This window comes from Adiantum capillus-veneris, chromosome 3, assembly GCF_014529385.1.
Source record: "Adiantum capillus-veneris isolate H3 chromosome 3, ASM1452938v2, whole genome shotgun sequence".
In the NCBI taxonomy this organism is placed as follows: Eukaryota; Viridiplantae; Streptophyta; class Polypodiopsida; order Polypodiales; family Pteridaceae; genus Adiantum; species Adiantum capillus-veneris.
The window spans coordinates 119,783,521-119,796,397 of NC_140933.1; the positions used below are offsets into that span (position 1 = coordinate 119,783,521).

The window sequence follows — 12,877 nt, forward strand, 5'->3', positions numbered from 1 at the left end:
TGTAGAGAAGTGTGTGATGGTCTTCTCCGTTTAGGGGGTGTTGGAGAGCGTTTTGCCCGCCGTCTTCGTGGAACCATCTCCATCGAGGTGGCAGGAGACCCACTTCTTTCTTGTTCTTTTGGTGGGGGCTCTACCATTGAAACTTGATTTTTCCTTTGGGAAGGAGACGCGTCGTCAAGTAGTAGATTTTTGAGCCCTTCATACAGATCCTCTTCTTCTTCCATTATCGGAGAGAGGCCTCTTTTGGAAGTCTCACAAGGAGGCTTCCTAGGTACTTGGTGGGGAGTTTGGAGAATCCTATGAGCACGTAGCTGCCGTTGCACTTCACTTTGGAGGGATGGATTGCCGATGGCTTGTTGAAGCTAGTAACAAGGTAATTAACAAGCATAGGGGCATCATTAGTAGCCTGTTCATTAGCAAAATCAAAGCTATCAACATTAATTTCACTCTCTTTACTATTGTCAGTCATTCTAACAACTTTTAGGTGTAAAAGTTTTAAGTGTACTTTGGCACTTCAAGCCCTGGTTGCTACTCCTCTTAACCCATTTAGAAAAGCATTCAAGCTCCTGTATCCGTGGCTCGAATATCATTAATTGCAAGGAATAGAAGAGAGGGTCTTTCACCACTAAAACACTACCGGCTCATATCAAGCTTCTAATAGCTCAATAGTGGTTAAGCCGTAGGCAAGCCCCGTAGGACTCCACTATTAAGACCATAGGTCTTGACGGTGATGCCCCGTTATCTGCATGAAGCAGGTGCACTGCAAGGCTGAAAAATCCCTATTCTACTTACTTAATTGCAATTAATAATACCAACCATTTATAGTTAGCTTGAGGACCTCTCTTCTTGAGCAAGAAAGGAGAAACCTTGTGCTCTGATACCAATGTAACATTTAATGGTCTAGTAACTTGTGTGTAGCGGAAAATAAGATTGACATAGTGAGCATTTCATTAAGATTAGATTCCTAATGAGCATAGCAAGAGTGCTTGGATGGAGAGAGCAATAAAAGCATAACACCTAGTTAGATAGGCATGAACAATACTTCAAAAGAGAGAGAAATTAAGCTATTGACAACAGTTGAGGACCGGATTTACATGGAGCCGGTCCCCCCTCCAAAAGGCTTTGTATTATAGGTTTCCCCCATCAAGAGAGACATTTTACAATACAATATTTGTGTTTCTTCAATAACTTGCTGGTGCAATGAAGTTGGAAGCTTCAAGCGTCAAGCTTACACTTGAAAACACAACATCAATTCCCTCACGGTCTCAGACCCAAGACCTGACACACCTTCGAAGATGGTGAGAGTTAGCGGGGTAGGAGAGTAGATTGAGAGAAAGAAGGAGTATTCTTACGAGAAAGAAGTATATCTCCTCACATAATCACTCTTAATAGCTTAGCATAGCTTAGTAATTAGCATGGTAGAGGAGATGAGCATGCATTGGAGCTTGGCTCTTGGTTGGATTTGCATCACAAAGCCAAGAGTTGTTGGTGTAGGCCTCCCTTCTCACAAGCTTGGAGTAGATGATGAGCTTTCCATTAAAGCTTGAGAAGGAGATAATCTTCTTTTCTTCACACATGAGATTGTGTGTGTGTGTGTGTGTGATAATGCTTTGCAAAGATCAGCCCCTTTTCTCTCTTGATCGACCCCTCTTGCTATTTGCACATGATGGCGGCCCTTGCAAAGCTTAGCCAACGACAATTAAGAAGCATAAGTAATAGCCTTGTGACATGTGTCCCCCTTTCCCCTTTTGTGAGAGCTTTAGGTATTTAAATAATGTAATTAAACTCTCATTGGACCTCTTAGTCTTTTGGCCAATAGGAATAAGGCAAGCCATTTGACTGATGAATGCTCATTGGACCCCTTGGGAGACTGTCCAATAGTCTTGTAGAGAGCTTAATTTCTATTGGTTCTTTTATCAAGTGTTTTTAAATGAATTAAACTAAATTTACTATAGTCTAATTCTCATTGGTCCACCTCTATGGCCATCCGATAGGATTTGAATGCACCTTGGGGGCAACTGGGCTAGGAAGCTGACATGTGTCCACTATGCTCTTTGTGTAAAGGGAGCTTGAAAGAGTGTGTGTGTGTTTCTCTCTCATCCCCTACTAATATGGCTCGCCCCCTCCTTCATAGGGATGTGGGAAGACTTTTTAGTCTTCCCCATGACCCCCACACTTTGGCCATTGGACATTACCTTTGAATTTTGGAACCTTAGCATTTTGGAAGTCTTAATGGGGTGAATCTTAGGGTCTTTGAAGCCCATTAATGCACATTGCTCTTTTGCAGATGGCCCCCTCTTTGGATCCCTATCTTCTCTCCTTTGGATCCCTATTGTGATCGGTGTGCCAACCTAACCAATATTCTAGCTTTTTCTCCCCTGGTACTTCCCCATATTAAATGATCATTTGAACATGAGAAAATCATTTAGGAGAATTATATATTAGTTATTATGACACCAAAAGTTATCATTAAGGGGAATATTGAAAGATCCCTTGGGCCTAGGAGAAAGGGAAAAGGAAAGGGCATACTTTTTCTTTGAAATGAAAGTTTTATCTCAAGTACACAGTTAGGTATATTGGTGGATACTTGAGATAAAATCACTATAGTTTTAACCCAGTAGGTGCTACGATTTTTGAAAAAGAAAATGATGGCAAATCTTGGCATATGCAAAAAATAGTGAGATTGGCTGTGGAGGTGCCGATTGCAGTGCAGAGAGAGAGAGAGAGAGAGAGAGAGAGAGAGAGAGAGAGAGAGAGAGAGAGAGAGAGAGAGAAAAAATATGTTGTGCTTGGCACTGCCTTGGCCGACATCAGAAAGCACAAAAAGTGCTTGGATGATGCCCAACGACCTGCTATTGACGGAAGTATAATTTCTTTGTGGTTTGCAGAGCTTGACAGTATTAGGTGGATGGTGGGTTGGTTATGCAAACGATTTGAGGGCTGAGGTCTGTGTCCGTGCATGATCAAATCCTTTGTGCTACCTTGCAGAGGATGAGAGAGGGAGGTTTCAACATTGGCACTTGAACGTGTTACTTGATGATGGGAAGGAGGAATATTCCGAACTTATGAATAAAATGTAAGCAGAGCAGTAGGTAGCAAGTATAGCCAATTGTCCCATTCTATAGTTAGGTGTACCGGTAAGTTACTTTGGTTTACCAGTAAGTTATAACTTTTTTTTTCAAAAAGCAAAAGCAACAACTTAATTATAAAAAAAAGCTGTTCGAAGCTTTGCTTAGACTAGTTTTATGGGATTGCACTTTAAAATGATAACATTTTTAAGGTGACATTAATTACTTTTTAACAAGTTGGAGATTTGGAGGCAAAGGTTATTGCTTGCGATCTACGGTGCTCATTTATCCAACCTGTTTCCCCCAATCTGAGAATTACGCCGAGCTCATTCTACAGCTCTTTGCCTGAGAAGGAACGCCGTCCTAGGCCTCATCGTTTTTCGCCTGCATGGATTGCTTAGACACGTTTTTCCCGGCAAAATTGGCTGCATTGCTTCTACCTCCCTCTCCACTTTCTCTTCAGAGAGGTGCTCTCAGCCTGCAAAAGCTGCAGAAGCCAAGAGTTATAGTTTCAGTAACACAGAATCCTATAACTCCTGCATTTGGGCAGAACACGTATTTAGAGTCACGAGATATCTATCTGAGCGAAGACCCATTAGCATTTGTTCGAAACCCAAGTTTGAAGTTGGCGGAGAGACATCTCGCAGAAGACCAATCAACATTAGAAGCTCCATGTTCACCATTACCATCGTCGTCATCTTCCTTATCATTATCATCTCCAGTAGCAGGTGAGAGTCAGAGCTTTGCAGAAAACTCAGCCCTTGATCTTGCTGCATATTTTGGGAATCCGGAAAAGATTACTACTGCTCATGAAGCTCTGCAAACCCTGATCTTGGGACAGAATCGCCCTCGATTGTCAGAAAGGGAGGAGTGGCTCATAAAAACTCTCAAGCACAGGCGGGAAATTGTCAAGGAGCTTTTAATGGGCTCTCTGAAGGCCGTCCGGATGAGGCCCACCATCTCCAGGGCCATTATCAAGAGCATGCCAGACTTTGTAGATCTTGTCATGATCAAAGCTGCTGCTATGAAGAAGGTGCCAGAGCATGTAAATGCACCATTTTCGTATCGGGCTCGTCTTTACATAGAACAAGCTGGGGTAGGGAAAAAAGTAAGGTATAGGCTTATCAACTCTCCTTCATTAAAGCTGACTTTACATCTTTCTGAGTCTTTTCTGGGGCATATTTTGCTTTAAAGCGCTTTTTAATGTTGGGATGTAGCACATTTGATGACCTGGGCTTTAGTACCTTTGCCTCTTGGTGAATCTCTCAATTCAAACTTTAATTACAATCTCTGCATCTGCAGATGGCTGAGAAACCACAGGTTCACATTTTCCAAAATTGCACGATTAGTGTTCTTGGTGGAGGATCATGAAGGGATTCTGCAGCCAAAAATCAAGTGGCTTAAAAGCATTAACGTGACTGGAAGAGACCTTGGTGCAGCATTGACAAGGGATCCAATTATATTAGAGAAGACTATTCCTGAATTAAGTGAGAGTGTGGAGTTGATGAAAAGTGCTGGTGTTAGAGATGATTGGATTGGGTGGGTCATTAGAAGATCTTCAAGAGTCTTGACATGTCGTAAGGAAGAGCTGCAAGGGCGGATTGATTTTTACACTCGGCTAGGTATTCAAGGAGATAATTTTGGAAAGATGGTGTATAATTTTCCAGCATGTCTTGGTCATTTTCCATTGGACGAAATGTACAGCAAGGTATGGTCTTCTTTCATTCACCATATAACCTTTTTGGTACATTTTTGCTTGTGCATTAATCTCATAATATTGCTTCTTGTTAAAGATATAGCATCTCAAGTGAATAGCCCGATGTGATTCCAATATTTATTGTGTCTTTAGGTATTCATCCTACTTATTTGACAAGATTCTGGGTAGGGCAATTCTATGATGGGGGCACTTCTCTCTCTCTCTCTCTCTCTCTCTCTCTCTCTCTCTCTCACACACACACACACACACACACACACACAGGAAAGGAGGCTGATTCTATTACTTGAAAATCTCTCAGAACCCCCAATTGGTGCCTCTTTTAAGAGCAAGTACATCACTGTTTACATAGCAGGCCCGTAGGTAGCACACGGAAAAACTGTGAAACCAGCTACAACTAGGCACATGGCCAAACTGAAAAAGACTGAGCGCTAGGGTAAAAAACTTTCCTAAGGAGAGTAAAAAGTGCCTTGGCAAGCTAAGTGGAGAGAGGATATAAGTAGCCTCTGGAACGTATGTACTTCGGTTCGACAATTGTAAAACAAGAACCCAAGCCACAAAGCCACCAGCGGTGAAGATGACAGTGACTCGTGAGGAGTTAGGAGAAGCTTGGCGTGGGGCAGATGCCCGCCCGGCGCCAACTAGTAAAATCTGACATCAAGAGGTAATGGAGGAACAGAAGGTGAAGAGCAGTTGGTAGCGAAGATGAGGGTGAAGAGGCAACTAACATCACCAAGATACACGTGGGTTACAGAGCACTGCACCGGAGCTAACAGGGAGCTTTCACCTAGAAGAGAGAACAATCCACTTGCTTAAGGTGGCTCCTGAAGACTATTGGTGGAGAGGGAATGTCACAAATGGGAGCGCATAACAATATAAAAGATACTCGGATAAAGAGAATTTATCACTTATTACCGAAGCCAGAGGATATAGAGAGAAGTAGAGAGAGAAAGAGAGTAAGAAGATGGACACAATACTGGGATTAGAAGATGGGCTGGTCCCCCGCATAAAAGTATCTTTATTATCGGGGAGAAGTCTATACAAGCACTTGAACCGAACGCATTACCACGCTTATTCTAGAATAAGACTCGATGGTTCTTGGAAGCCTCGGCTTCCTATTCCTAGGGCAGAACCCTAATCCAAGGAACTTCTGTTCCTTATCCCGAATCCTCGAGAATCAAAGTTCTTGCCTCTGGATTTCACCTTTCAGACTTAGGGCATGGCATCCGTGGCATTCCGTGCAACTCTTTTCGACTCTGTTTCTAGAGTCCTCTTGTTGCACAATAACTATGCTTTCCTGGACGCGAAGTCCTTCCTTGGAAATTTCAACTTCCGGATCCCAATTGGAGAGCCTATCACTCTGAGATCCGTGGATCTACTCCCAAACTTGGGGTGCGAAGCCGTTGGGCTGATCTGGCTCTCGTTCCTCAGAGCGCTTGGGGCATAACCTGCGGCGTCGATTTCATGATTAAAATCTGCAGCAGCTTCTCCTCCTTGCGAGCGCTGGCCTCTTTCTCTTGCTTCGGGAGTGGCACAATCTATGTTCCTTAGCATTGGCACATTTGTGGGAGAGGGGGCACCGAGATGGCTTTTATAAGCCCCTGGGATAGCAGGAATAGCTAAATGACCTTCTGCAACAATAGCAGGCAAGGGAGGGCTAGAAAAGTAGACAGAGGGGAGAGAGAGCTTGCGCCAATTCTAGAGAGAGGAGGGAGAGATAACTGGCTGTTTTTGGCCAAAGGGGGGACGCCCCAGCTTTTCTGTTGCTTTATTTATATTGAAGCTGCCCACTTATTAGGCGGGCGGCTGATTCATTTAGGATTATTTTTCTGTTAGATAAAGCTGATTGAGCAACATTCCTCTCACTCATAAACTGTTGTCCTCAACTGAATTTCCCGGGGAGAAACTGTCACAAGACGGGCACCACGTGCCAATAGAAAAGAGCAGACTGAACAGACTTTTAGCACTTCAATAACAATTGAACTGAGAGAGAGAGAGAGAGAGAGAGAGAGAGAGAGCGACACGGAGTGGCGGAATTCCACTCGAGAGAGTATTGGCCCCAAACCTTGGTGCCCCTTTCGGTATTTCTTTATATTGCATCAACACAGTACAAGTCGGTACTCCAGACTCTACACCTTCTCCAGGAAGCATGCCAGAGAATGAGCCCTAACCTCATATTTAAAGGCCCTTGGCCTGAAAAGCAGTTACAGTGAAAAGCCTTCAAAACTCAAAAGCTTCTGATCCAAAAGCAATGCCAAAAAGCTGCCAGTGTAAATCACGGAAATCCGTACAGCCTGCCACGTCATCAGTTTGTGTGTGCGTGCGCGCAGGTCTTGCTGTATTTTAATCCTTTGTCACTTGGGCCCCATTGAACGGGGTCCCTATAAGTTGGTAGGACTTCTTCTTCTGTTACTTGTTCTTCTTAGGGTTTAGGCCTCCCGGCCAACATCTGCAAGTTGGCTCCATTCTTTAGGGTTGACACGTCAGCAGTTTGTGACAGAAACCAAATTTTTTATAGATCTTGCTCAATGGTGAGTGGTGAGTTGAGCTTGTCCTTTGTCAAAAGAGAACTTAAAATCAAATTAAACAAAAATACAATAATTCAATACTTACCTTACCAGTTCATATCCTTCCTCTAGTACATCGAGGATATCCTTCACCAATCATCAATCTTACGAGTTACATAGGCACTTGTCATTCACATCTTTCCAACAGATCAGAAGTTTCCTTATCTGAGAATCTGTTAACATAATTCCGCCTTCTCAACCTCGAGAAGAATAATCTTTCTAGAAATCAATCTAGGTATTTGTACTTGTGCGTAATCTTGCGCTATTAGTCCTGAGGATAACAAACCTCTTGTGTCCTCCTACATAGGAATTCCCAAATCATAGAGCATTAATTTGATGTGAGGATGTCTTCCTTGGCAACATCTCACTAGTAGAAAGTTTTTGTTCCTTGCCTTTACTCAAGGTAGGCTGATTGTAACCAACTTGGGTACCCCAAGTCTAGATGTTGTCGCGACATGAGAGAGAGATTATGTCACAAGGCGGACACCAGGTGCCAATAGAAAAGAAATGACCGAACAGACTTTTAGCACTTCAATAACAATTGAACTGAAAGAGAGAGACGACATGCGACACGGAGTGGCGGAATTCCACCCCAGAGAGTATTGGTCCCAAACCTTGGCGCCCCTTTCGGTATTTCTTTATATTGCATCATCAAAGTACAAGCCGGTACTCCAGACTCTGCACCTTCTCCAGGAAGCATGCCAGAGAATGAGCCTTAGCCTCATATTTAAAGGCCCTTCGCCTAAAAAGCAGTTACAGTAGAAAGCTTTTAAAACTCAAAAGCTTCTGGTCCAAAAGCAAAGCCAAAAACTGCCAGCGTAAATCACGGAAATCCATACAGCTTGCCACGTCATCAGCCAATGCAAAACGCGGAAATCTACCCTTAGGGTTAGGGTTAGGGTTTTTGCAATTTTAGGGTTTTTGGCAGTGGAATTAGGGTTTGCAGGTTTTAGGGTTAGGGTTTCCAAAATTAGGGTTTCAGCAGTTAGGGGTTTTGGAAGAAATTAGGGTTTGCAGGTTTTAGGGTTATGGTTTCCAGAATTAGGGTTTCAGCAGTTAGGGTTTTTGGCAAAAATTAGGGATAGGGTTTCTGCTCTCGGGCAACCACGTCATCACTTTGTGACACTTCTTCTGTTACTTGTTCTTCTTAGGGTTTAGGCCCCTCGGCCGGTAGCTCCGTTCGTCAGTAGGTCGACACGTCAACAGTTTGTTACAGATTCACTAAAAACACTTCAAAACTTTAAATCGCAGTTCAATTCAAGGCTACACGGCCTGGCGTAGTTCCGTGCCCAGAGGTATTCCAAAACCTGGCGCCCCTTTAGGTATTTCTTTTCATATTAAATCTTGAGCAAAGTTACAACTCCCGTCGGGAACCTCCGCTCTCAGACTTTGCATCCAGATGCTATGAGAAGTGATGCCCTTAGGGCTTATTTATTCTTACAAGGGATGCCAAAAGCAGAGCCCCAAATGCAGTAAACTCAAAAGCAATAAGTCCCAAAAACACTTGTTCCAAAAATCTGCTAGCAAAAAGCACCAATGCAAATTGCGGAATTCCGTACAGCTACCATGTGAGCATGTCATCGCTAAAAGCGAGCGTCCGTACAGTGGCCACGTAAACAGTCTGTACTGCCAGCCTGTCAACGCGTTTCACGACAGATCCGTACATGCTGCCACATCATCAATCAGTCCATGTGTGTGTGTCCGTGCAGTACTGCCACGTCAATTATAATCGCCCTCGATTACACCTGCAAAATAGACAGAGGCCATAAACCAATTCAGTAGACACTGACTCTTAAGTACCGATGCACTAGACGACACAAATCCAGCACTTGTACAAAGACGACAGTCACCTGACATGACATCACATCTAGATCACATTCAGATCACATCACATAGATTCATTCCAAATCTCAGAACATGACTGCCAACAACGTATTAGTAACAACATCTAGATCCGCTCCGGACCTCACTGATGTCGGACTAACTAACCCCATATTGTGATCATTTCTATTGAGATTTTCGACTCAAGCACTGTCGTGTGCGAGTAATCATTCGCCTCAAGCACTGTCGTGTGCAAGAATCATTCGCCTCAAGCACTATCGTGTGCGACTAATCATTTCCGGGGATCCCAATCCATCACTAAGTTCATATTGAACAAGGTGGTCCAATCATTCTGTTCCAGCTGTGTGGCCATCTCATACCGCAGGAACTCTTGATGTGCGCACAACAGCTCCATAGAATTGGTAGTGATTCATTTATCAGGTTCATTCGGGAGCTGTCACTGCTCCAAAATCATCATCTCATTCTTAATTATGTTCTCTGTCTAGAAATAACAGATTCTTTCATCAGACGTTAGTTTTATTCAAAGTTCAAAATCATCTTCCAAAAAGTCTTATTTTCATAAATTCATAAAGCAAAATAATGCTAGTTCATCTATAATTTTCTATCTAAAATCTATTTTGGAACGAGTATCGCCTCGTCCTGTTGTCCTTCCAATCTGTTAGTCGTTTGATTCTTGTGCCTTTTGGGGGAACCCTGTAACGATACGTCCTTGTTCTCCACATTCAAAACACTTTCCTGCTTTGAAATATTCATCTCTTTGGTCTTTGTCAGTGGAGGTCGTCTATCTCTCTATTGTTTGTTTCTGCTATGACTTTTTGAAAGTTATCTCATCGGTAAGTCAAGTTACCCGAATGTATAGCAAATCCCCCCTTTGCATGTCCCATCAACTGTTGTATGGACTCGCCTTTCAAGACAGTAGTTTTGAATTTCTTTGGGAAGTCCATAACAAAACTGCTCAATCTGCTCCTTAAAACTGATCTTCTCAAAGGATGAAGTAGGTAGGAAAGTTTCCCAAAATCTTTGACAGTAAGAATCCAAAGATTTTGTCTTGACCATCCGAATATGGTTCCAATCAATAATCACGTCTCATTCGTATTCTTGTGTGAGCCATGAAGAAATAAAGAATTTCTTGAATTTCAACCACTTTGTCGGCGCTTGTTTCCTTAACAAAAGAGTGGACCACCATGTCCGTGCATTGCTTTTCAGAAAGGATGCTGCCCATTTGAACTTGGAGTGCTCTGTATAGCGGCCTCCAGAAAATGCTATGTCAAACTGTTGGATAAAGGCTAAAGCCTTGGGAGCATCTCGAAACCTTGAAAAGTGCTCAAACTTTACTGCCTGTCCTCCCTCTTTGAATTCTTTGGCCTTTTTTCCCTTGTCGTCGAAGGAAATCATTTTGATTGGCTTCGTAAAAGTGCTTTCTTTTTGCATAAAATATATGATCTTTCCGTTGTTTCTTGTCCTTTCTGTCCTCATTGCTCGAGCCAGAAGAAGATGAGTTGTCCGAGCTATCAGAAGAAGACGAGGAAGTTTTGGACAATCCTTCGAAGCGCACATGCTTCTTCTGTTTTCCGGCGTTTTCAAAAGTGGATTTTTGTCCCGAGTAACCGGGGAAATCAATTCCCTTGGTACGTTTCTTCAATTGCTTTTTTGACGGCTTTGTGTCTTGAAGCTGATTGATATGGGTCTGGACCGCATCATGGAGTTCTTCTTCAGTAAACATTCTCGGAATAGGAGGTTTCTTGATTGCCGGTTTGATTGGTGGCTCGATGGCTTTCTGCCAGTATGCACTTCAGCCATCGACTGCTGGGTCAAAAATTTTGCATACTGGGGATCCTTAGCAAACTGAAGCATCTGCTTTGTGTACTCGTCAACATGCTGTCGACGTTGCATCTCCAAGAGTTCATATTGTGTGGGCCGAGGTGGCCCGTACTCGTTCTCTGCTAAGCCGCTTAAATTTTCCTTATAGCCTCCTCCCACCTCAATCGTGGCAAAAGAGGTCGACTGATTCTTTTTGGAATCCATAGGTGTCGCGAGGAGAAGGATCGGATTTGCTGGTAGAAGAGAAATCGACCATGCTCTGATACCACTGTAACCAACTTGGGCACTCCAAGTCTAGATGCTATCGCGACACGAGAGATTCACTGAAAACACTTCAAAACTTTAAATCATAGTTCAATTTGAGGCACCACGACCTGGCGTAGTTCCGTGCCCAGAGGTATTGGCGCCCCTTTCTGTATTTCTTTTTATATTAAATCTTGAGCAAAGTTACTTCCCGTCGGGAACCTCCGCTCTCAGACTCTGCGTCCATATGCTCTGAGAAGTGAGACCCTTAGGGCTTTTTAATTCTTACAAGGGATGCCAAAAGCAGAGCCCCGAAAGCAATAAACTCAAAAGCAATTAGTCCCAAAAACACTTGTTCCAAAAGTCTGCCAACAAAAAGCACTGGTGCAAATTGCGGAATTTCGTACAGTTGACACGTCAGCATGCCAGAAAAAAAAGCGGGCATCCCTATTGTTGCCACGTCAGTAATCCGTGCAGCCTGTAAGCGTCCGTACTACCAGCTGGTCAGCGCGTTTCATGGAAGATCCGTACATGTTGCCACGTCATCAGTCAATCCACGTGTGTCCGGGCAGTACTGCCATGTCATCAATTTGTGACACCGATTTAGTCCAATATGAAGATCGCAATGTCTTCTTGATGCTTATCTTCGTCTGTTCCTCGTGGAGGTTATAAAAAATGTTTCACCTTGCAAGCATCAATGACGGCTTGCAAAATCTTAGGTAGATAAATTTCTAGCCATAGCATTCTCGGAATGTATGTTCGAACTTGGTTCATAGTAGAGCGAACCTACTTTGAATCTCAAGGATGTTCTCCCATATATGGTTAAGGCAATTCTTTCATCTTGGAACTCACAAACATAAGAGTTCATGCTCATACTAACAGTATGCCAATGGTACTTGACGGCTTATGGAGAAGCGGATGCTACAACCATAACTTGCTACTTTAGTGGTCAATCCCCGTGGCGTACTCGATGATCAATGACCATTAGAAAACCCCTTCTCAGTAGAGAAACTGAGAGCAACCGAACACATCTCACAAAGAGATTCTCATGTCGAAATATCATAGCTCGCAAAAAGGCGCTCAAGAGAGGTATTTGAAAAGCCATTCCACGTCTTGAAAAGGAAATTGTCTCATTGGCTCATCCCATTCTGGTTAGCAGAAAAAAATTCGATTGATAGTCGATGTCACAAGACGGGGACCACGTGCCAATAGAAAAGAGCAGATTGAACAGACTTTTAGCACTTCAATAACAACTGAACTGAAAGAGAGAGAGACGACACGCGACACGGAGTGGCAGAATTCCACCCCAGAGAGTATTGGCCCCAAACCTTGGTGCCCCTTTCGGTATTTCTTTATATTGCATCGACACAGTACAAGCCGGTACTCCAAACTCTGCACCTTCGCCAGGAAGCATGCCAGAGAATGAGCCCTAACCTCATATTTAAAGGCCCTTGGCCTAAAAAGCAATTACAGCGAAAAGCCTTCAAAACTCAAAAGCTCCTGGTCCACAAAGCAATGCCAAAAGCTGCCAGCTTTTCGAAAATAGCGTTGGTGTCCTTACAGTAGGCCACGTGTCAGCCCGCCACGTCAGCAAATCAGGGTTAGGGTTTCTGATTTTAGGG

The 12,877-nt window shown here is 43.4% G+C and overlaps 1 protein-coding gene across 1 annotated transcript in view; it reads left to right on the plus strand.

Moving 5' to 3' along the window:
• The first annotated feature begins 3,358 nt into the window (after nucleotides 1-3,358).
• LOC147461601 (transcription termination factor MTERF2, chloroplastic-like) overlaps nucleotides 3,359-12,877 on the plus strand; it is a 39,186-nt gene continuing 29,667 nt past the window's right edge. The window contains exons 1-2 of the mRNA XM_086509100.1: nucleotides 3,359-4,181; nucleotides 4,371-4,776. Of these exons, the coding sequence (XP_086365226.1) occupies nucleotides 3,457-4,181; nucleotides 4,371-4,776 (1,131 nt within the window). The 5' untranslated portion in view covers nucleotides 3,359-3,456. The remainder of the gene's footprint in view (nucleotides 4,182-4,370; nucleotides 4,777-12,877) is intronic.